At 34.3% G+C, this 24,652-nt stretch overlaps 2 protein-coding genes across 2 annotated transcripts; one reads left to right on the plus strand and one right to left on the minus strand.

Moving 5' to 3' along the window:
* The first annotated feature begins 2,349 nt into the window (after positions 1-2,349).
* Positions 2,350-6,665, plus strand: LOC141725099 (serine/arginine-rich splicing factor RSZ21). Its single transcript, XM_074527488.1, has 6 exons — positions 2,350-2,481; positions 3,273-3,371; positions 3,929-4,017; positions 4,506-4,737; positions 5,053-5,193; positions 5,718-6,665. Exons 2-6 carry the CDS (start codon positions 3,283-3,285, stop codon positions 5,722-5,724), a joined length of 558 nt encoding a protein of 185 aa, XP_074383589.1. The 5' UTR covers positions 2,350-2,481; positions 3,273-3,282; the 3' UTR covers positions 5,725-6,665.
* Positions 6,666-7,622: 957 nt separating this feature from the next.
* LOC141725098 (spermidine synthase-like) lies at positions 7,623-10,960 on the minus strand. Its single transcript, XM_074527487.1, has 9 exons — positions 10,746-10,960; positions 9,929-10,005; positions 9,593-9,715; positions 9,259-9,363; positions 8,910-8,982; positions 8,756-8,827; positions 8,272-8,467; positions 8,078-8,189; positions 7,623-7,956 (listed from the first exon to the last, which is right to left on the minus strand). Exons 1-9 carry the CDS (start codon positions 10,846-10,848, stop codon positions 7,891-7,893), a joined length of 927 nt encoding a protein of 308 aa, XP_074383588.1. The 5' UTR covers positions 10,849-10,960; the 3' UTR covers positions 7,623-7,890.
* Between the last annotated feature and the right edge of the window lie 13,692 nt (positions 10,961-24,652).

The raw sequence follows: 24,652 nt of genomic DNA on the forward strand, positions 1-24,652 counted from the left end.
TTCGAGCGAAGGTTCAAGGAGCATTCTCTACCTATCGTATGCTATATCTGACCGCCAGAACTATCACCAAGTCAAGCTCCGCGTCTGTCTGTCTATGTGGTGTCTATGTGGTGCGTGCTACTGGACCATCAATCTCATTTGTGGGGGATTGTTGGACAAACTTTGTATTTTAGACTAAGTTATGAATCATTTTGAGACTCTATATGAGTGAGACACATTATGTGTTAGTGGTGTGTATTTATTGGAACGTATTCTTCTCTTCGAGGGGATTCCAACGCATATTAACACGCTCAAAATGAGTAAAAGGTGAATGAGAACTGATGTTCCAAAGTTTTACCTTTTAATATGAAAAGTGGTTTTGTACCACGTCGAGAGTAGCACAAACCTATTCCTTAGTTTTTCTTATAAATACCATGTACCACATCGAAAAGAAAAACAAGTCCTTTCAAGCCTCTCTTTATAAATAGAGTCTTAGGGCACCAGTTTTATTAAGTCAAGGAAATAAGAGTCATCTCTTTCATTCTTGGTCTCTTTAGTCTTAAATTTTTTCAATATTCCGGTGATAGTTCTCGGGCTCAGCTCAAGTTCGCTGAGAGTATATTCGATCTATCGATTATACTAGTATCTCGTTTTATCCTGGGAAGCAGGTCGCTAAACACGGATGGTGCGGGGCGAAACTGCTTTAAGGAGACAGTTTTCTGGACTCGAAATTAAATCCAATCTCTGTTTGTTTTCTCAAACCCTTCTCCTAATTTAATTGTTAATTCTTATATGCTTATGTGATTTAAGAATTAGCAATGTTCTTATGAATTAGTTATATATTCAATATATATATATAATAATGTCTTTATCGTACAAGATTGATAACACATAATGCGTTGGTCAATATAATATAACAACAGAATAAAATAAAATATGTTATCTATTCGGCTTAAAATAAAATAATATTTAACCAGAGTTAAAATAAAATTAAAACAAACTAAATGTAATTAGGTTGATATAACAGGCCTAAGGCTAAAACAAAATAATGTATATTATTGATTTACGCTATACTAAAATTAAATTCAAACTAAAGGTATTTCTTATATTATTAATTTGTGTTAAAAATAAAATTAAAGTTCACCTAATTTGTTGTCGGGTATAATGATTGTGGGATAATTGGGATACGACCCTGATCCATTAAAAATTTGATTACAGATCTGTGTGTAAAATGTTTAGGTTTATATAATTACGGGGTTTTTTCAATTTCTATAATATCTAAAACTATTTTAATAAAAAGAAAATAGAGATGATTCATTAATCAGTATAATTGTGTCAGACTAAAATAAATCAATACATGCTATTCATTCGGGTTAAAAAAAATACAATTGATTCATTATAAATCAAAATTAAAATAAGAAATAACTGTATCAGCTAAACTAAAATAATATGTACTTTTGTTCGGGTTAACATTATTATTTTATAATTGATACATAAACTTTTTATCATTGATCGGGGTTTAAACAAATTAAATCAAAATAAATTTGAATATAATTAGGTAGATTTGTTCGTTATACCAAAGTAAAGATAATTTGTTTAATATTGATGTGAGCTAAAATTTATATTTTAACTAAAACATAGTTATCTTTTATAAATATACCTATGAATTTGAAAAAAATTAAAACCTTCAATCTGTGATATTTATATAAAAACTAAAATTTCACTAAATTATACACATACATATTTGAAATAATTATCAAATCATATTATCAAAAATTTCTAATAAATAAATTTCAGAAATTAAAATTTTCATTTCAAATTAAATTCAAAAAATATATAATATTAAAAACAATCCGTGTATCGCACGGGTTTTAAGCTAGTATATATAAATTATTTATTATTTATTTTTAAAAATAACAGAAGATCATACCTAAAACGGTGCTTTCGGTCATTCACTTACAGTGTGCTCCAAAATTTGAAAATGGAGAGAAGAGAAGAGAAGAGAAAAGATAATTTTAAAAATTTTCTTCCTACATGTGCTCCCGAGGTTTTTTGGCAAGAGAGGTGATCAAGAGATAAATATTCTCCCAAAACTTTCTTCCCAAAATGGGAAGATTTTGGAAAAATCCTCTCGCATCATCTTTTTTTTCATGGTCACTTTCTCTTTTTTTACAAAAAATCGGGAGCACACGACTAATTTATTTTATTCTGCTATTTTTCTTCTCTTATTTTCTCCTCCCATCTCTTGTCTTCAATCGTAAAAAACATCTGTGAAGCACAGTGGTAATTCCTAAAAAAAGGCCCAAATAAAAACAGAAAAATATCAGCCCACTTAAAATGACCGGCCCATCATGTGGATCGGGTCAAAGATCTGTACGAAGGTCCTATAGTATATAAACTATACATATAAAGGCAAGTTGCCGATTGTGAATTGGCTGAGATCAATTAGGGTTTAGTAACTCCCCTCTTTCGAGTCTACACAATTATCTGCTATTTTTCAAGGTAACTTCTTTTACTTTTATTAATCATTAAATTCTTCTGAGATTCATGTAATTAAAGCCCTAGCTTTTGTTTGATCGCTTGTAATTTAGGTTTATTTGGTTTATATATCTGGAAGTATTAGTTTTTTTTTTTTTTTTTTTGCTAATTAGAAGTATTAGTTTTATTTGATCTATTGTAATTTGGTTGATTATCTTGTTTTTGTTAGTGATTTATGTGATAAAAATATAATCTTTATTTGATCTTTTGTAATTTAAGCTGATTAGTTTGTGTGTGTGTCTTGATTCTTGAATTGTGTAATAAGCCCTAGTTTTTTGTTGATTGCTTGTATATTAGGTACATGCACATGTTTTTGTGTAAATTTTCATTTTTTTCGCGGGAAGTAGTGTTTTAAGGTTTTTGATTTATGTGATGAAACCCTTATTTTGATCTAGTTCCCACTGGTTCAGGTTGATTAGGTAATATATATATATATATATATATATATACGAAATTTGGATTCTTTTTCACGTAAAGTATTTTCGTAAGGTCTTGGTTTCATTATTGATTTATTTGATAGACTCTAGCTTTTGTTTCATGGTTTGTACTTTAGTACGATTAGCTACATATATGTGATATTTTTTTTCTATCTTTTTGACTTATGGTATTGTTAATGACGTTTGTTCTTGATTTATGTGATACTGGCTAGCTTGGTTTCGTAGTTTTTACTTTAGGTTGATTAGCTACATTTTTTTTTAAGTTTTTGGTTTTTTGGATGGATAATATCATTTAAGGTGTTGGTTTGTGGTGATTAGGTGGGAGACAATGTCTCGGGTTTATGTTGGAAATCTTGATCCACGAGTATCAGAGAGAGAACTTGAAGATGAGTTTCGTGTCTATGGTGTTTTGAGAAGGTAGATCTTTCTTTTCTCCTGGAATTATTTTTATCTGTGAAGAAAGTGTACGTGATTAATGTAAGTTGCTGGATATCAAGTGTTAATGTCTTTGTTGTTAATATATTATTATGATAGGGATCTTTCCAGATATTTCAAAGGTTTACACATGGTGAAATAAGAATTTGCTACAAATATTCCTACTTGTTTTGATACATGTGTTATGTGTGACCCTCGACAATGGTATGTTTAATTATAATTAATATGTGTCGGGCTTGAAAAAAATGCTATATTAGATATCGATTTCAGGTAAAGGCTGTTTTTGTAGTATTGCTGAGTGGCCTGTTTGTGTTTTTGTTCATGTTGTATTATGTAACAAATGTGTATTTTTTTTATGGGTAAGTTGAAGCCCAATTAACAAGCTTTTGTGGTTTTTCTTTTTAATTTTCATAGAAGAAGGCCTGTATATATGCCTGTTGTTTATCCATATATTTTTCTTCGATGAGATGCCTCTTTTCAGCTCTTTCCATTCGTTTACCTTCTTATTTTGTTGGTATTGTCTCATTCAAACTGTGCAGTGTGTGGGTTGCTCGAAGACCACCTGGTTATGCTTTCGTTGAGTTTGATGATAGCAGGGATGCTCATGATGCTATAAAGGAATTGGATGGTCAGCACATTTTTGTTTTTCTTAATATAATCAAATGCTTGATTTCTGTAATACCCGCATATATGCATACATTAGAAACATTGCTTTGTACGTTGTCAATGAATATGTTGGTTTGTCCACCTTGATGTGCTTGTGTTAGAAGAATTGTTTGGTTATGCAGATTAAAGATGCTTTAAATTGTGTACTTGAGGACTATTAGAGAACTTGCAAATCATCTTCAACCAGTTGTTCTAAAAATTGATTCGTATACCTCTGCCTCCAACCAGTCGTAGTTCCTATTTGAAAACTGTGCATGATTCATGAAATGATGTAGACTTATACAAGTAGTCTGTCCTCTATGTCCATACATTAATTACTGCTTATTGCGTCTGTCGACAGATATCGTTAATACCCATGAACTCTGTTCATTAATATGGCGACTCAAAGTTTCTCTGATAATGTTCATCAATTTTTAGCATTTATTGAGTGTAAGGACTTCTTTATTATAGGGAAGAATGGTTGGCGTGTGGAGCTGTCACACAATTCGAAGGGAGGTGGTGGAGGCCGTGGTGGTGGCCGTGGAGGAAGAGGAGGTGGTGAGGACTCAAAGTGCTATGAATGCGGTGAGCCTGGTCACTTCGCCAGAGAGTGTCGCGTGCGCATTGGTTCAAGAGGCCTGGGAAGTGGACGGCGTCGAAGTATTAGTCCTAGACGTCGCAGGAGTCCAAGCTATGGGCGGAGGTAGCTGCCTTATATTATTAAGTAATAATTAGGTTTACTGAATGATAGGAGGTGCTGTTTAAACATATTTGCTGCATGGTACACTGATATAATTCTCTTGTCTGCAAATAAAGATCACTTGGCTTCCTTAGATGCCGATGCACGACTTAGATCCATATGAGCACTGTTTGTTGTTTTGCTTTGGAGCATAAAACTGACAGTGATTCAGCCCTCCCCTCCTCTCTCTTTTTGGAGGACCTGTACATGATCTGTTCTTTATCATTCCAAGTTTACTTCTGTGTCTTTTGTGTTTATAACATTCTGAAGTTGATGCAGGAGCTATAGCCCGCGTTATAGTCCCCGTGGAAGGAGGTCACCAAGGCGTTACAGCATCTCCCCTCCTCGCCGGGGTAGGAGCATTAGCAGGTCACCTCCCCCATATCGCCGTGCCCGCCGTGATTCACCCTATGGTAACGGGTAGGTATCTCCCCCTTATAGATAGTTGAAATCATTTGTTATGAGGACTTCCCTCATTCTGCGAATATTGCACCATTTACCATTCTCATAACATGCATCGCAATAGCTCCATCGTGAGACTGCAACAGATCAGTTGTATATAGTTATGTCGTTCGTAGGAATACAGGAATCCATGTTGACCAAAATATATCTCACCATTGTGCGAGAAAGTTGTTCTTTGTCAAACTGTGGCAATTTATCATGTGAAGAGAATACAAGTATATACTTTATGCAAATTTTTAGATCAGAGATTTTGTTCGCCTGATTCATTAGTTGGGTTGCGCTATCTATCTTCCCTACCTCCAGCTTTTGTCAAAGATTTCCAGCTTTTGTCAAAGATTGAATTAAATTGATGATTGGATAAATGTGTTACTGATATTTTTAACCTAATATGTAGTGCTGATCTTTATTGTTATAATATTAGACTGGTGAGCTCTTCTATTTCTTCCTAGTAATCTTGATGAAAATGATTATTATGTTTGCAGAATATAAGGATAGAGTATGGAGTGGATGCAACTAGAATGGAGATGCGTGGATTGCAACATATCAGTTCTGATAGGACTGGTGAAAAATTAGTATTGTTATATTAGTTCTTGTGATGAACCTGACTCTGAATGCTGCTGCACTTAATAGCCGCCAAAAGGGGCATTTGGACTCCAATTTTGCGTTGGCTAGAGGTCTATTTTATTACTTTTTAGTTTCTTTTTTAAATATCTTTATTCCATATTGTTACCCCTAATATTTAGAAATAGATATGACTGAGAATGTTTTACATTTTTTCTGTGTTGAGGTGTTACCATCACCTACATGGGCATGTTTCGCTGTTTATCGCATCTTCGCTTCATAGTCCACATGGTTTCACAAATCTGCCACTCTGCTGTTTATTGCGTCATCGCTTTGTAGTCCACATGGTTACACAATCTCCGCTTCTCTGCTGTTTATTGCGTCTTCGTAGTCAAATGGCTACACAATCTCAGCTTCTCTGCTGTTTATCGCGTCACGTCGTAGTCTACAGTGTTATACAATCTCTGATAGGCAAAATTTTCACCTGCAAGAACGAAACTGATGCTTGTAGTTTGAACACTTAACCCGGTATCTGACTGAAGATGATTGTCGCTGATTGTCTTCTGTCACTTCCCTTTAGCTGCAAGTTGAACATACCTATTAAAGTGTCGTGAGCATCGTCGAAGTACCTACCCCAATCGGGATTTTGAGACCTTGACCAAGTGAAAAACACTGAAAGAACATGTGCCATGTGCAAACTTAAAGGTGTCTTATTCAAGCAATGAGAATGACAAGTCCAATTAATGAGAGGACAATCTGCTACTTACCCCGTCTACATTTTGCCCTCAGTTGTTTTAAAGTGAATTCTAGTATTAATATTGTATGTTTGTTCTATTGATTACCAAGAGCAAGTCTTTTCATTTGCCAACTTTTCAGGGAGGTCTGGATAAATTACATAATCTACTGAAATATTTACAGGCAACCAGACACGTATACTTGTGGTTCCTTAATATATAGATTCGTACCAAAAATCGATCATCTTTTTCCCCCTTTTTTGTGTGATATTAAATGATGTCTTTGGTTTATTTAAAATTTCAAAATCTTAACCAGGTGGGGAACGGCAGGCAATAAATTTACATTTCTGGCCAAATTTACTAGACGGCGGTGTCTGGAGGAAGTGTTCAGAGTTGTTTGAATTGGAGTAGGATTTTTATGTTGACAAATTACATACAAAAAAATTAAAACTAACCCAATTCAGACAGGGATTGATTGTACAGGCATTTACAAAGTACAAAATCAGCTAGACATTAGTTGTACCAAGGCAATCTGAATTTGAGCTTACAAAACGTCAATTTGAAGAATAAAATCTGATATTGGGATTCAGGAGCTGAAAACAAAAATATAATCTATTTTATATTTGACATTTGATCTTTATAAAAAATTTAATGTACTTTCTTTTGCTTTGACCATGTTGTTAGAAATGTTATTTTTTTATTTTTTATTTTTTCTTTTTGTGAATAAAAATAAAATTGTTATATAATTCATAATAGGAAATTTTTTAAAACAATGTTTTTAAATTACACGGTCAAAGCACATTTAAGTATTTTTGAAAATCAAGACGTTATATAATAAACAGAGGAAGTAGTATAAAAGAAGAAAATTACTATGTATTAAAAAATAAATGCATACATACTGGGAAGATTTTCTAATTTAAAATTTGCCAAAGGATCCTTTTCTTTTTTCTTCTAAACCAAGAGCTTCTGCTTTCGGAGGCCAGTATTATATAGTTATAGAGGAGAGTACATTAGTACATAGCACTTGTAATTTTATCCCGTTTCTTTGGTCATCTAAATGAAATGAGCAAGTAATACATCAATACAAAAAGCTGATTGAAAAACTCATAATAACATAAGAATCACCGAGTTCATTTGGAAGATTATCCCAACTAAGAATTACAAAAGAAAACGATAAAAGCTTTAAAGACTTAATAGCCTTATAGATTCCAGTCCATCACTTGGTATTGTATTAAATTGTAGGCACATTCGGTTCTACATAAAACCTTCCGAGTATATGAGTGCTTCAGACCAAGGCCAAAAGTCAAAAAATTCTACAACTTAATCATAAAATCCTCATATGCTCCACAAACAGGTGTTCTTATTCTGTTTTCGCCTCAATCACTTTCTTAGCAAAAGTAGGCAAAGAAAAAGCGGCTGTGTGAATCTGGTAAAAAATAAAGTCAAAGAATAGATAAACTAAAGTCAAAGAATAGATAAACTCATTAGAAAAAACAAAAATATAAGGAACGTCACTAGATTAGAGATGTCTAGGACATTGTACATACTTCAGGATTGTAAAATTTCAGTGGTCGGTCAGACTCGTCTATCTGGCTCACCGGGTGTTTAAAGTCAACTGGGGCTCCCTCAGTAGAACAAAGCATAAAACCAATAACCCCACTACAAAAATGACAAAAATGGAATATAATAAAATATATTGCAGGGCATATATGCTAAACTGCAAAATAAGAGAAATGTAAACCTTGGGTATGTGGGAACTGTTGTCCAGGCATAGTTAACCGAGCCCTTGAAAATTTGGCGGCAATTTGCAACAATGTCTTCAATGATGTGCATATGAAGCCAAATACTTTCAGCTTGAGTACAAACAACTCCTCCAGGACGAAGAGCTTTTGATACGGACTTAAAAAATGGTTTCTCGAATAGCTCTTGTGCTGGACCTACATATTTAGAATATGTAGATCTCAAGGTGAGGTTTTATATCATTGTTCAAGTTCCTATAATTAGGGACGTTGGTGCTAAATTATCAAAAGTGACCTACAAATATATGTATGCATGTGTTACTATGTATATAATTATACTGATTTAGTTCTGTTTTAATTTTCTGTATGAGCATCATTTGTTTTTAATAGGTTGGAGATGGGGGTGGTAATAATGGAAGTTAACACACAGTCACACACACACAGTCACAGCTGACCGGTCTACCCACTTAAGTGTATCGCTGTTACCTATGGGATCAGAAGAGTCCACTATAACTGCATCATATGTGCCCTCCGGAACAGCTTTCAGAAATGCAACACCTGTGGGTCCAAGAAGCCGAAAAAATTAACAAGGTACAACTACAAACTACAACAGGAACATAAGGAAGTGTTCTTTGTGTACCATCACCAATATGCAGCTTCACACGAGGATCCTCATATCCAACAGCAACCTCAGGGAAAAATTGTTTAGAGACCTGAAAGACAAAACAGTTAGGTATTTTGCCATAGTTAGTTAAACCAGAGTATTATTATCAACATACATTTGTCCAAGTCAATAGTTGGTTTTATCAGAGATTATAGTGTACGACCAATTATTATACTCTATTACCAGTTCCACAAAATTCCAGGAAGCAGAACTCCCAAAACAGTCCAGTACTAGTCTATCGTAACTTTCAGAGTTCCAGTGCAATTTAGTTAATAAATACAGAAACGAGCACAAAAGATGATTTAAAGAAGTCACTGTGACTCACATCAACTACCATCTTATCAATCTCACAGATGTCTATCTGCTCAACTGAAGAATGACGAGACACCTCCCGCAAGACACCACCATCTCCTCCTCCAATAACCAAAACCTGGGAGATAAATATGAATACTTTTATGAGAACATTATTTCTGGGTAATATATCAAAGCTATAATTACAAATGTGTAACTTAGTCAAGGTAAAATAATCAAATAACAAATGAGTTCCTGTGAAGATCAATACATATTTATTAACACAAATAAATTTGTTAATTTCAGTTCTGATAACCAGATCCTAGAACATGGTCCCCAATTTCTAAGAGGAGATTCAGAGTCAAAACCTTTTTCGGATTTGAAATCGAGCAAAGTGGAAGATGCGTGATCATCTCTTGATACGCACATTCATCTCTCTCAGTGAGTTGAATGACTCCATCCAAAACAAGAACCTTCCCGTATGTGGCAGACTGCAATAAGTAGATTGAAATAAAAAAATTTAGAGCTTAACTATTAGAATGTCCATCCTGAATGAGCTTTTCTTTACTCAAGCTAAATCACATTAGACACACAGGAATAATGTCCCCTGCCTTGTGCAAAACAACAACATAGGACTTCTTTTCACTTTCTTACGTAGGAAAATTTTCAAAAAAATAAAATAAACAATTATTCATAATAAATACCTGAAAGACCATAACGTTTTGGTAATCAGACTTTCCCTGAAATAATATCTTTTCCACCTTCAGTGAGTGTGCTTCTCCTGAAATTGATCAGGCATCATCATCAGTAAGAAAAAATTTCCTTTGTAGAAGAATTGTCAACCATGTAATGACTAATTTTGACTAGAACGGTGACAAAAGAAAAGCAGATTAAGGTGGTTATTTCTTTCTGTATGTTTATTTTTTATAAATCTGTCGCAGAACTAGAACAAGAATGCATTTTGGAATTAATACATTCTAGCAACAAAACCTAAAATGTAAGACAGTAAGCAACCTCATCACCAACTGACAAGCCATATGGCACCAACATACTAAGATGCACAAGTTATTATACCAAACTATAACATGTAACCGCACGTTACTACTCTAAAACTACCTACAAAGTGAATTCCTCTGTTCAAACATCTTCATGAATAAAAACATGTTTCAGCAGACTCCAGGGACAATCACAAACAACCAGAACTGGAAGAAAACCAAACCAACAAACGCAGAACATATTTTCATCAAAATCATTCATTTTTATTATTTTTTTTTAATAAAAAAGAAGAAGCAGAAGTTGGTGGTAAATTCAATAAAACAAGTGCTAAAGCAAATAAATTGAGCACTTTGCAACACAAATAAAGCAAGACAATAAAATTTCAGGACAACAAAAAAATGGGCAAAAGCTAAAAACACCAGAAATCAATTGAAGTCCAAGAGAATGAAGATTATAACTACCCAAAATCACATATATATACAGAAAAACAAAAATAACTAAAAGGGGAACATGTAAAAATTATACCAGGCCACATTGGGCTGATTTCAGAAAACCATCCGGATATAACTCTTGATATGTTGTTGCTATTGGCTGCTGAAACGACACCGTTTCCTTCTCCACCTGCCATAGATATACTACAATATATGTATGTATTGTATGTGTTGAAGTCTCTCTCTGTGTTTTAACTCAAAGACAGAACACAAAAACAACAAAACCCTATCGAAGTGCGGGTGTGTATGTGTTTTTTTTTGTATAATAATAATCAATGTGTGTGGTGTGTGTAAATTTGGAATAAACGTTATTATGGTACAGGAATGTTACATTTTTAGGAGTATTAATTTATCACTTTATATTGTCTATTAATTGTATAATGAGTTTTATTTTAAGAGTGACTGGGTTTATAATAGTAATTTTATTAATTGTTTATTATATAAAATTTTGGGATAGAGCGGTAATCAAATTCAGAACAATAAACTTCTAATTTAGGTCTAATGATTAATATTTAATATTGTGGGCGTGCAAGTGAGAGATGGGGAAAAGGAGTAATGTATAAAAAATGATAAGGCACTCAATTAGGGTTTGCTTTGGGTTGTCAGTAGACCTGGCCAATTGTGCGGTCCGTGCGTGCCGGGCCGGGCCGCACACGGGTTCGACACTCGAGGTATGAACACTGAACCGGCCTGCTTAATAACGAACCGGGCTCGGGCCGGGTTTGAACCGTTAAAAATAGATTCGTAACCGAACCGCGAGCTGCGAGCTGGGCGAACCGTGCCATGTGTGCGGGCTGTGTGTGCGGGCTGTGTGTGCGGGCTGTGTGTGCGGGTTTGATTAAGTTGCTGCAACATAGACACAAAACCCACCTCCCCTGTTCTTTCATCTCTCCCTCACTCAATCTCTCTCTCTCGGCTCTATCTCTCTCCCTCCCTCCCTGCAGTCTCTCTCGCAATCTCTATCTCTCCCTCTCGTTTTTTTCTCATCTCTCTTTTTCCCCTCTTCCTCCTCCTCGTTTCTCTCCCCTGTTCCCGGTAATTTTTTTTTTCCGACCGCCGTTTTGTTCTGGTTGTTTGGCTTCAGTTTATTCTTGATTGGCTGTATATGTATATGCATAGTTATGTGTTTATTGTGTGTTTATTGTATTGTGTGTGTGTGAGTTTATTCCATATTTCCACTTCAATTCAAGTTGTTGCAGGAGCAAAGCAAATGAACTAGAATGATTGTGCGGGCTGTGCGGGTTGTGCAGTCGGTGCAGCTCGCGGGTTGTGTACGTGCGGGCCGGTCCGGTCACGGTTTTCAAATATTAGATTCGTAATCGGCTCATATATTTCAACGAATTGTTCGGGCTTGAACCGGCCCGGTTCGGGCCGAATAATTACGGGTTTCCGTACGAGCCGGTCCCGAACAGGCGGTTCAAACCCGCACATTTGGCCGGCTCTAGTTGTCAGGAGTTGCCGGGCCATCATTTTTTTCACTGGGATCTTGGCCCATTTTATATGGACTTGTAGTTGTAGTTTAGGTCCAATACATGTTTTAGCTCAGAATTCCGGAATTTAATTAGTAATATCAAACACGATAGTCTGAAGAAGAACATAAGGAGCTGTGACTGTGACAAACCACTTGCATTAAAGAAATCTACACAGTCAGCAACTGTAGTATGTACATAAGATCTATTGCCGGTGGGACTATATTTAACATGTACTATTATAAACATGTGAATACACATGTGCTTTTTAGTTTTTTCTCTTACCATTTCAGCCATTTAACCTGCTGTTTTCATAGCTTAACAAGCTCTTGTTCCTCAGGACCTCAACGATCTAATATTAATATTTCAGACCATTTTCAAGAGTATGCATCTGTTAGAAATAAAATTTATATGCAAGCTCTAATTTCAAAGATATAGATGATATGTAAAAAAAATACAATTCTAAGGGAAACCTGTTAGGTATATTTTTAAAACCAATAAACAAGAACGCTAAATAAACACATCATCCATATTCACTTCACGTCATTTCCCTCTCAAAAAACTCTATCTCCAGCTTTATTTCCCTTTAAAATGAAGAATTCTTTTGCTTTAACCCATTATACACATATATATTATTTTAATTTTATGCAATGTGAAGTGTGAAATTATTTTATGAAAAACGGTAAATTTTTTCATTATTAACCAAATTTCATTAAATACTTATATAATAATTTTCATATATATTTTAAAATTTTAAAAATTATTAAAAAACTAATATAATAATAAAATTAGTTAAAATATTTATAATATATGAACATAATATTTTTAACTAATTCTTTTGATGTTTATATTATAAGAATAATGTACTTAGATATGTTTTAATTAATTTAATATTTTAGTTTCACTTGTATTCACTAAAAAAAATTAGTTTGTTATTAATAAATTCTTCACAACTTTATATGTTAAAAATAATTATATAATATAATTGTTGAAATTTGAAAATAATAATAAAACTCTTTTCAAATATAGCTAATCATTTTAGCTAGTACCACTAAAGTATAATTGCTTAGAGCATCTACAACCATCACCACTTGTTAGCTAAAAAGTCTAGGTAAAAAATATACTACTCCAACCATGTTACATGTTAGCAAAATATTTAGATACCCTGTATCCCATCTTTTTGATCAGGTAGCCATTAGCTGAAACTTCCACGTCAGCTTTCTGTCAACTTTGCACATCAACACACACATATATATATATATATTCATATTATATATATATATATGTTGAAATTTTTTATTTCATATTTAATATTTTAACTTTATGTTATTTTAAGTGTCAAAATATAATTTTTTTATTGAATTTTTTTTAATTAGTTTAATAAACAATACTGTTAGGTAATGAATAACGCACACGGGGTGAATATGTTTTACTGTTTTTGGGCTTTTCTTGAAAGTTAATGGTTGAACAAAGTAAATTAAATCTTGTAGAGAAAAGTGTTCATGCAGAATTTAAATTTGCAGAAAATAAAGAACACAAATCTTCAAAACTCACTTAATTTTATATTAAAAATTAAGACTGTTTTACTACAAAATTTCTAACCTCTTTGATGTTAAAGAGCTCAGCTTCTTCTTGAGAGTGATACAAGAGATTTGATCTAAATTGTTACAACTGACTAAGTACCGATGTTAACTTTATAACTCAGTTAACTACTGATTTACACAGTGGATAATAAAACATGCTATTAGCTTTTCTAAACTGTCACTTGGTATTTCTATTTATAGAAAAGCAGATCTTCCATTTCTGGCTTAGCATATCTTTAGCATCTCGTATTTAATTTAATCTTCCCTTGTCACTTAATCTTTGCCATTGATCTTGCACATTCTTCAAACTGCTTTTTGTAGACTTGTCAATCCAGCTGTTGGATTATTTGTTGATTGTTTATCTTGGATATTGAACCGATCTGCAATTCTGTACTTTGAGGCTGTACCTCGAGATCTCCAGTTTAAATTTATAGAACACTTGACATCTCGATAAGTACATAGGCTTATCGAGATCTCTAGCACTCCATATTTAGTTTGGCTTGTAGAGGTCTTCAGCTTGTCGAGATCTCTAGTCTTCACATCTTCACTTTGACTTGTAGATAAGTCTTAGTTCTCTAATGGAACTTGACTTATCGATAACTCAGAGTTCTCTACTGAATGTAGACTTGTCGATAACTCTGAGTTCTCTAGTGTACGAATGACTTGTCGATATCTCCAATATTCAGTTCTTCAATTTGGTTTGTCGATATCTTCCTGAGTTCTCTTGTAGCTTTCCACTCCAAATTCATTTCTTCCATCCTGGTGGATATTGATCATCCGTCGAGTAGTGATTGTATCCCGACGGATGTGCCTAACAGCAGTCATATGTCGGATAGCCAAACTACTATCCCGATGGATGTTCCTCATCCGTCGGTACTCTCTGCAACTCGAATGACTTCTCTATAACATTAAATATATGACTTGTAGATATATTGACTTAGAATATTTTTCTCCAAACAGATTTATTCAACTCCAAGCTTCTTCAAAATTCTTCTAATGCATGATCTTCTTGATCTTCTTCCAGATAGAATCCTTAGGCTTGATACTGTTTTAGGAAAAAGACTTCAGTCTGCTCCTTTGCATTTTTACAGACTTTAAGTGTTACAAGTACAAAATACAAATTAAGATAAGAATACAACTTACTTAGGGTTGACCCCAAGCTTAACTGATTACTAAAAATAACAGTTCATTAATCTCCTCCTCAGATCAGATGTCCATTGGTTTGCTTCATACTTTGATCTGAGACACTAATGATACTGTTATCTCCAGTAATCTTTGACATCATCACTTATATATTACAATCTCTCCCAACTTGTTCATTATGGAATTATGCACAAGTTCTGATTGATGATGTCAAAACTCTGTCTAAATGCAGACTTCAATCTCCCCATCTGGTCTTCTTTTGTGAGTTGCATTTAGATTTATTCTTCTCCCCCCTATGAAGAATAGAATTTTATTATATGGCAACATCAACATCCATCAGCTTTTTTGGCATTTAGACATATTCTCCCCCTTTTTGACATTATCTCCAGGTAGAAAGATCCAGCTAGATGTATATTGTTCAAGCTGCTGTCATTGTCCATTTAGAGCACTGTCTGCAGCTTCAAGCTTCAGTTAGATATGTGGTGATGAGTTTATCAAGTAGAATGGGAGTTGAACTTAGATCTGCTGAAGAAGTCTATCAGTAACAAAAGTCCTAAAATCTTTGTTCTTTTGAATAAGTAGTCTCACTACTTTCTCACTGCACTAGTCTTATGACTTTTGAGAGTCAGAGTTTCCTCATAAGGATTACTAAATCCAGACACTCATCTACCTCTCCTTTTTCCAGGAAGAATCCTGCCTCTCTTTCTGTCTGTTTTTCTCTCATTATCATATGAAAGGTTCAATTGTTATTTGACTTACAGAAATAAGAGGTGGTTGAGAAGAGTTGTCTGTGATCATATGATTAGGGGTAATCCATATAAGTCTAACCATACTCATTTCATCAGAAGAGTAAATACCAGTTTGAGATTGTAAGATGAATGAATCATCATAAACACCTGTGACTAGGGTCACAGTTTTACTCACAAATTGCTCTGTGGTTTTGACACTATGTTGTCCCTCACTTGTAGTGGGAACCTCCAATTGAATTGGAGGGGATTTGACTGGGTTACTGTCATGTATGTTGGATTTTTAACGCAGCGGGGGCATGGCAAAACACTTTTACACATACAAAATCCAAATAAAAGCATACAGATCATGAATAAAAATTCGAGGGATCGAATCTAACCTTTAAAATTAATTCGGAGACAACGATCAGAGATCCTTAGCAGTTGCTCCTCAAGTGTGAAGCACTCCACCGGTATCCACCAAGAAAACGATGTTAAGGAGGAGGAAGGAGGTGGAGAGAATTGAGTTTTCCAAACTTTTTGGGTTTTCGGGTTTGATGTGGGTTAGAATAAAATAGGGTCTATAATATTGTATTTATAGGCAAAATTTTCAGCTAAAATTTTCCCATAAATAATATTATTATTATTCCATTTATTATTCTCATTAATAATTAAAACACCTTTTAATTATTAATCCTTTTTCTAAACACTTTAGAAATAATTCTCTCTCTTGATTTAATTTCCAAAAATTAAATCCTTAATTAATAATATTAAGAACTTTTCTTAATTAATTTATAATCAATTAAATCTCATTTAATCAATTATTAAATTTGACAATTAATTATTTATTTCATAAATAAATGATTATTAGCCATTATTAATTAATTCTTCCACCATTAAATCATTCTCTTTTTATGGTGTGACCCTGTAGGTTCAATATTAAGCCGGTAGTAGAAATAAATAATAATAAAACTATTTTATCATTATTTATATAAATTCTCTAATTTATTAAATATGATTAATTAATTAATCACATTTATTCTACATCGTGAGGGATACTTCTCAGCATATCGCGACTATCCGGATAATATGAATTCACTGCTTAGAATACCAAGAACCTATTCAGTGAATAGTTACCGTACAATAAACTCCTTCTACCCTACAATGTCCCGATTAAATACAAGGCATGGATCTCGTGTCAAGCCTATCTAATTCAATCACTTTGCTTACCATTTACTATGCGTAGTTCTATGCAAATTAGAAACTCCTTTCTAATTTCATTTACTCTGGCCAGAGATTCCTGAACTAGCATAAGTGGATCAGCCTTGAACATTCGCTTCCTTCACTGGAAGGGGTAGATCCTTTATTGATCATACACTATCTTCGTGTATAAATTCCTATACCCAGAAGAGCCCTAATAATTGTCCCCGCAGACTAAGAACTAAACCAAAGCATAGTTCAATGTACACAAGATGACTATGATGATCTCAAGTCTAAGGATACTTGTACAACTATCACTATGTGAACAACTGCTGACACGTGAGTGAACTCCATCAGTTGTTCAACAGTGCGAGTCATGTTCAGTGAACTTATTCTATAATAAGCACCTACATACTAGCTATAGTGTCACCACACAAATGTCTATGAGAACAGACATCCTTCATAATGAAGCAAGCATAGTATGTACCGATCTCTGCGGATTATTAATTACCAGTTAGTAATCCTACGACCAGGAACTATTTAAGTTTAGAGTTATCATCTTTTTAGGTCTCACTATTATGATCTCATCATAATCCATAAAAAGCTTTACTCTAAACTATGGTATATATTATTTAAACACTTAAATAGATAAAGCCCGTAATAAAAACAAAACAAGTCTTTTATTAATATCAATGAGATCAAAACAGATTACATAAAAGTTATTCCTAAATCCTAATACATGATTGGACTTAGGACATATTACTTTCAATCTCCCACTTGTACTAAAGCCAATCACTCTGGTATCTAATACCCATTTTGACGATCAAAGTGAATTTTATAAAGTAGCTTTGTGAGTGGGTCTGCTAAGTTGTTATGTGTGTCAACTCTATTTCAATACAACACAAGAAATGTTATCGCGCTCCCACTAACCCTTTATAGACGCATGGTTCATCTACGTTTTTGATAAAATCAAACTCTTTGATTATCTCATCAAAACGAATGTTCCATCTTTCGAGAAGCTTGCTTTAAACCACATATGGTTCGCAGCAGCTTACACACTAGGTTTTCATTTCTCTTGGAAAGAAAACCATCTGGCTATTTTCCAGATCTCATAGTCGTAGTAAGCAGCAATCGCAAGCAAAATCCGAACTGATTTTAACAGGGCTATAGGTAAAAAGTTTCATCAAAGTCAATCCATTGCCTTTGTTTGTATCCTTTTGCCAAAAGCCTGGCCTTAAAGGTCTCCACCTGGCCATCTGCTATAATCTATCTTTTGTATACCTTATACATAGATTCCATTCCGGATTTCATGGCACTATGCCATTTCTCTGAGTCAACACTACTCATAGCCTCATTATAGGTTACAGGGTCGTCATCATCAATGATCGACAACTCTTTGTCATTCTCAATGACAAGGCCAAATTACCTCTCAGGTTGGCGAGACACTCTCCCTGATCTATGAATGGGCTGTTCCACAAAAGGTTGTTCAGTCAGAACAGGTGTTTCCACTCGATCTGTAGTAGTTTGTGCTTCTTGAACTTCATCAAGTTCAATTTTGCTCCCACTATTTCCTTCAAGGATAAACTCCTTTTCCAAAAAGGTAGCATGTCTGGAGACAAACACCCGATGATCGGTGCAAAAGTAATACCCTAAAGTCTCTTTAGGATATCCCACAAAACTACATTTTACGAATCGATATTCCAGCTTATCTGGGTCAACTTACTTGACATAAGCTGGACATCCCCAAATCTTAACATGTTTAAGACTCGGTTTCCTTTCTTTCCATATCTCATACGGAGTTTGAGGAACATATTCGGAAAGCACCTTATTCAGTAAATATGCTGAGGTTTCCAATGCATAACCCCATAGGAATACTGGAAGATTTGCATAGCTCATCATGAACCGAACTATGTCTAACAAAGTTCAATTTCTCCTTTCAGATACCAATCTGGAGGCGTTCACTGGGAGACTATACCATTTACTTTGAGATAATCTAGAAACACTCCCATTAAAGTATTCACCACCTCGATCTGATCGAAGAGTTATAATACTATGTTTGGTTATTTCTCCACTTCATACTTATATTCTTTGAACTTTTCAAAGGCCTCAGACTTGTGTTTCATCAAACACATATCCGAATCCAAATCTATCATCTATGAAAGTAATGAAGTATGAAAATCCACCCATGGCTTGCGTAGACATTGGTCCATATACATCTGTGTGTACCATTCCTAGCAAATCTGCAACCCTCTCTCCATGTCCACTAAATAGAGACTGCAGTGCCACTATGAAGTGAGATTTTCATCATCCCTTTTCTTTTATTAGTTTGTTCAATCTGAAGTAAATTATGTCACATATATACAGACCATTATTTAAAGTACCACGTCCATAAAGAATATTATCTCTAAGAATAGAACATTCATTATTCTCAATAATAAATGAAAAATCCACCCAAGTCTAACATGGGAATAATATTCCTCACAACCGAGGGAACAAAATAACAATTATTTCAAATAATAGTCTTGCCTGTAGGCCTATGTAAATGAAATGATTCTACATCTACAGCAGCAACTCTTGCTCCATTTCCATCAGTAAAATCACCTCCTCTTCCTCAAGAGTCCTACTTCTCCTTGGTCCCTGCAACAAATTGCAGATATGAGAACCACAGGCGGTATCGAATACCCAAGTAGAAATGACATATTCACTTCTATCATGAACATACCTGAATCAGAAGCGGTAGTCTCACTACCCTTCTTCTTCAATTCTGCAAGGTAAACCTTGCAGTTCCTCTTCCAGTGCCCCACCTTGTTATAGTGAAAGCAAACAACTTTGCTCTTGGGGTCTTCAGCTTTTGGTGGAACCGGCGTTTTCTCACCTACTTTCTTCTTCTTGGAAGGGTTCCTCTTCCTTTTCTTAGGATTGGAACCTTCACCAATTAGAAGAACAGAACTCTTCTTAGGGGAAAATTCGATTCCGCAGTCTTCAACATGTTGTGGAGTTCAGGCAGGCTGACATCCAACTTATTCATGTGAAAGTTCACAACAAACTGCGAGAACGAACTTGGAAGCGATTGTAAGACCAAGTCTTGGCTCAGCTCCCCATCCATGGCAAAACCAAGTTGTCCAAGACGTTCAATCAAATTGATCATCTTAACTACATGGTCATTCACAGATGATCCCTCAGACATCCTACAACCTAACAGCTCCTTCGATATCTCATATCGAGCTGTCCTCCCCGCCACATCATACAACTCTTGTAGATGCATGAGGATAGTGTGAGCATCCATATGCTCATGTTGCTTCTGTAGCTCAATGTTCATGGAAGCTAGCATGATGCATTGAGCAACATTTGCATCATCTATCCACCTACGATACACAACATGTTCATCATTATGTGCATCACTAGCAGGTTCAGTAGGCTTAGGTGAGTCAATTATGTATTCCAGCTTCTCAATCCTGAGAACAATTCTCAAGTTTCGAAGCCAGTCAGCATAATTAGGACCAGTCAATTTGTGAGCATCCAGTATGCTCCTAAGTGATAGTGTAGAAGACATAACGTACAAAGTAAATCTGTAAATGATAAACACATAACAACACTTAGCAAATATTCGATTTCATTTCAAAACACTATATGAATCGGGTCTTTATTCATAAGTGGCTCCCACTAGTTTTCCTAATTTATTCAACCCCCTACATGAAAAATTAAGCATTCATAATGCTAGTGGGAATAGGGATCCTACATTCCATTACACAACCCCGGCTGTGGCATGAAACGCCATGTAATGTTCAATAGGCAGACAACTCTTGTCAATTACATCTAATGTTATTCCCTAATCAAACTTTAGCCTCTTGAATAATTGAGTCACGGCTGTGGCACGACAAACTCAATATTCTAAGTCAAGTCTAACCCAACATTCCGTACAATTGAATCAGTCCCCAAAGGCCCACGGCTGTGGCACGTAACGACCTTTAGATTCTTATTCAATGTACACATCTCTATGTAATAGACAAGTATTTCTTATTTCGAAATCAAAGCCCTCGGCTATGGCACGAAACGACAATAATTCAAAAATAAGAACTACTTTCTACCATGTTGGAAGGCTATGACCGACACAAGCCCGTTGTGTCATTGGCCAATTACTACTTGATATTATTTAATTTTAGAGGGATTATATTACGTTACAATCATAATCATATTATAAAGAGATTCTTCCTTTTAAATTTAATATTTCAAATCAATAATCAATAATCAGGTGATTCCCAGATCGGGTGGAGCATTGTCAAGAGGCGTCACTTAATAACCCTTTCTTACAGATAGAAATATGTTGTTGACAGAATCATCCTTTCTCTCATATCGAAAATTCATATTCAATTACGTGTTTCATAAACACAAGAATCTCATGATTGTATTCATAATATTATCATTAAGGTTATGAAACAATTTCACTATACTAGGTTGTCTAACAAACGCCTTATGTTTATTTAAGTTCACCTAAATCTATCATCGCATGATAAACTAAGCATATATCACATATATCAACATGAATAAACATCAAGGTAGGCATGTTACATCATCTAGCACATTAGTCTAAGCATTATACATCTCTATGTATCACATGAAGCATTTAAAAGCAACTTAAACAGTTAAAAATAGCTTTAAAACACTTTATGGAAATATAAACAGTTCAAAACTTTTATATAAACTAAAATTGATCACTCCATTAGATCCGTCTCAAAAAAACGAATCCAACGGTATATTGCACGCCTAAAACGGAGTTACGAAACTCCCAGAAAATCAATTTTAAAATCAACAGAAGGGCTGTAATGCATTACAGGAACGCGTTACAAGCCCTGTAACGCATTCCGGTGATGCGTTACACCCCTTTTAAGCCATTAAAGGGTGTAACGCATTCCGTGAATGCGCCACAGGTGTGTAACGCATTCCCGGAATGCGTTACACCCCTATTTTTTTTTTGTTTTTTCAGCAGCCGACAGCTTTCTTTCTCGCACGGATTTCCGCGCCTGACATTACTGTACCATGTCTGTGCATTCAAACAGATATAGTAGAACAGCAGAAACATGTACAGCTGATACAAACATATATAGATATACTATATATACATATATTTATACTTATTTAATTACGAATTTAATTACAAGAACTTTAAAAATTCACAATAAAAAATCTATACATCATAAAATTATGAAAAAATACCCAGACGATCTACAACACTTGTAGAACCCAGATCAACATTCAAAATTATTCTGAGAAATGATTTCTCATCAAACAAAATTAATCCATGATATAACTTGTAAAAATCATAATTAATTCATACAAGCACATAAAATTCTGAAATTTTTACCACAGATCTATATGCATACAACCTATGCTCTGATAACATTGTTGGATTTTTAACGCAGCGGAGGCATGGCAAAACACTTTTACACATACAAAATCCAAATAAAAGCATACAGATCATGAATAAAAATTCGAGGGATCGAATCTAACCTTTAAAATTAATTCGGAGACAACGATCAGAGATCCTTAGCAGTTGCTCCTCAAGTGTGAAGCACTCCACCGGTATCCACCAAGAAAACGATGTTAAGGAGGAGGAAGGAGGTGGAGAGAATTGGGTTTTCCAAACTTTTTGGGTTTTCGGGTTTGATGTGGGTTAGAATAAAATAGGGTCTATAATAGTGTATTTATAGGCAAAATTTTCAGCTAAAATTTTCCCATAAATAATATTATTATTATTCCATTTATTATTCTCATTAATAATTAAAACACCTTTTAATTATTAATCCTTTTTCTAAACACTTTAGAAATAATTCTCTCTCTTGATTTAATTTCCAAAAATTAAATCCTTAATTAATAATATTAAGAACTTTTCTTAATTAATTTATAATCAATTAAATCTCATTTAATCAATTATTAAATTTGACAATTAATTATTTATTTCATAAATAAATGATTATTAGCCATTATTAATTAATTCCTCCACCATTAAATCATTCTCTTTTTATGGTGTGACCCTGTAGGTTCAATATTAAGCCGGTAGTAGAAATAAATAATAATAAAACTATTTTATCATTATTTATATAAATTCTCTAATTTATTAAATATGATTAATTAATTAATCACATTTATTCTACATCGTGAGGGATACTTCTCAGCATATCGCGACTATCCGGATAATATGAATTCACTGCTTAGAATACCAAGAACCTATTCAGTGAATAGTTACCGTACAATAAACTCCTTCTACCCTACAATGTCCCGATTAAATACAAGGCATGGATCTCGTGTCAAGCCTATCTAATTCAATCACTTTGCTTACCATTTACTATGCGTAGTTCTATGCAAATTAGAAACTCCTTTCTAATTTCATTTACTCTGGCCAGAGATTCCTGAACTAGCATAAGTGGATCAGCCTTGAACATTCGCTTCCTTCACTGGAAGGGGTAGATCCTTTATTGATCATACACTATCTTCTGTACAAATTCCTATACCCAGAAGAGCCCTAATAATTGTCCCTGGAGACTAAGAACTAAACCAAAGCATAGTTCAGTGTACACAAGATGACTATGATGATCTCAAATCTAAGGATACTTGTACAACTATCACTATGTGAACAACTGCTGACACGTGAGTGAACTCCATCAGTTGTTCAGCTGTGCGAGTCATGTTCAGTGAACTTATTCTATAATAAGCACCTACATACTAGCTATAGTGTCACCACACAAATGTCTATGAGAACAGACATCCTTCATAATGAAGCAAGCATAGTATGTACCGATCTCTGCGGATTATTAATTACCAGTTAGTAATCCTATGACCAGGAACTATTTAAGTTTAGAGTTATCATATTTTTAGGTCTCACTATTATGATCTCATCATAATCCATAAAAAGCTTTACTCTAAACTATGATATATCTTATTTAAACACTTAAATAGATAAAGCCCGTAATAAAAACAAAACAAGTCTTTTATTAATATCAATGAGATCAAAACAAATTACATAAAAGTTATTTCTAAATCCTAATACATGATTGGACTTAGGACATATTCCTTTCAATGTACACCAGCCTCAAACCCTTATGTGTCTTGCAACACACTGGCATATATATGTGCTATACTTGCCCTCCTCATGACATTGTCATAGGCAATTGTACTTCTAGCTTTGACTGCTAGGGCAACTTTTGCTAGAGTTATGAGGGGATTTGTTCCTTCTAGAAGAACCTCCAATTGAATTGGAGAGAATTTAGATAGCTCCCCCCTCAGGAGTACTAACCTCAAACCTTTTCAGTCTGTGAAGACCGTTTTGCACATGAGGGTGCATTAGAGGTGCTCATGAGATATTCAGTAGAAACTGATGAATTTCCCATATTAGTGATGGTTTTTCTTCTCAAACAACAAAACAATCTGAAGAACATGGGGAAATTGCTGTCTTTTTGTAAAACAGGTTTCTTTTGAGAGTCATCTGAGTGGGATTGTGTTTGAATTTGTGTTTGTATTGTTGTGCCTGGGTGAACTGTAGTTCGGTTTAGAAATGTTTTAGCACAAATACCTGTTGATTGATTATTTGACCTTCCTGTTGTTGTCAGAGCAAATTGTGTTGAACCTGTAATGCATTGAACATACTTGTCTTTTTGGAATTTTAATTAGGCATATGCATTGAGATTTACAGTTGCAAATACTCTAACAGGAAAAATAATAATCAATGGAGTTGTAAACACAAGACAATCATGACATAAACAACAAGCAACAAACATAAATTGATAGAGAAGAAGAAAATTTTCATTGATAATAAACACAGAGTAC

This window comes from Apium graveolens, chromosome 5, assembly GCF_009905375.1.
Source record: "Apium graveolens cultivar Ventura chromosome 5, ASM990537v1, whole genome shotgun sequence".
Classification (NCBI taxonomy): domain Eukaryota; kingdom Viridiplantae; phylum Streptophyta; class Magnoliopsida; order Apiales; family Apiaceae; genus Apium; species Apium graveolens.

Bases quoted from the DNA above. Each gene is read 5' to 3' on its own strand.
- LOC141725099 (XM_074527488.1), top strand. From the start codon at position 3,283: ATGTCTCGGGTTTATGTTGGAAATCTTGATCCACGAGTATCAGAGAGA. The intron at 4,018-4,505 runs GTCAGCACATTT...TCTTTATTATAG, and splicing joins TGCTATAAAGGAATTGGATG to GGAAGAATGGTTGGCGTGTG. The intron at 4,738-5,052 runs GTAGCTGCCTTA...AAGTTGATGCAG, and splicing joins AGTCCAAGCTATGGGCGGAG to GAGCTATAGCCCGCGTTATA.
- LOC141725098 (XM_074527487.1), bottom strand. From the start codon at position 10,848: ATGGCAGGTGGAGAAGGAAACGGTGTCGTTTCAGCAGCCAATAGCAAC. The intron at 8,828-8,909 runs GTACACAAAGAA...TTGGACCCACAG, and splicing joins GAAGCTGCATATTGGTGATG to GTGTTGCATTTCTGAAAGCT. The intron at 8,190-8,271 runs GTTTACATTTCT...TCATTTTTGTAG, and splicing joins ACAGTTCCCACATACCCAAG to TGGGGTTATTGGTTTTATGC.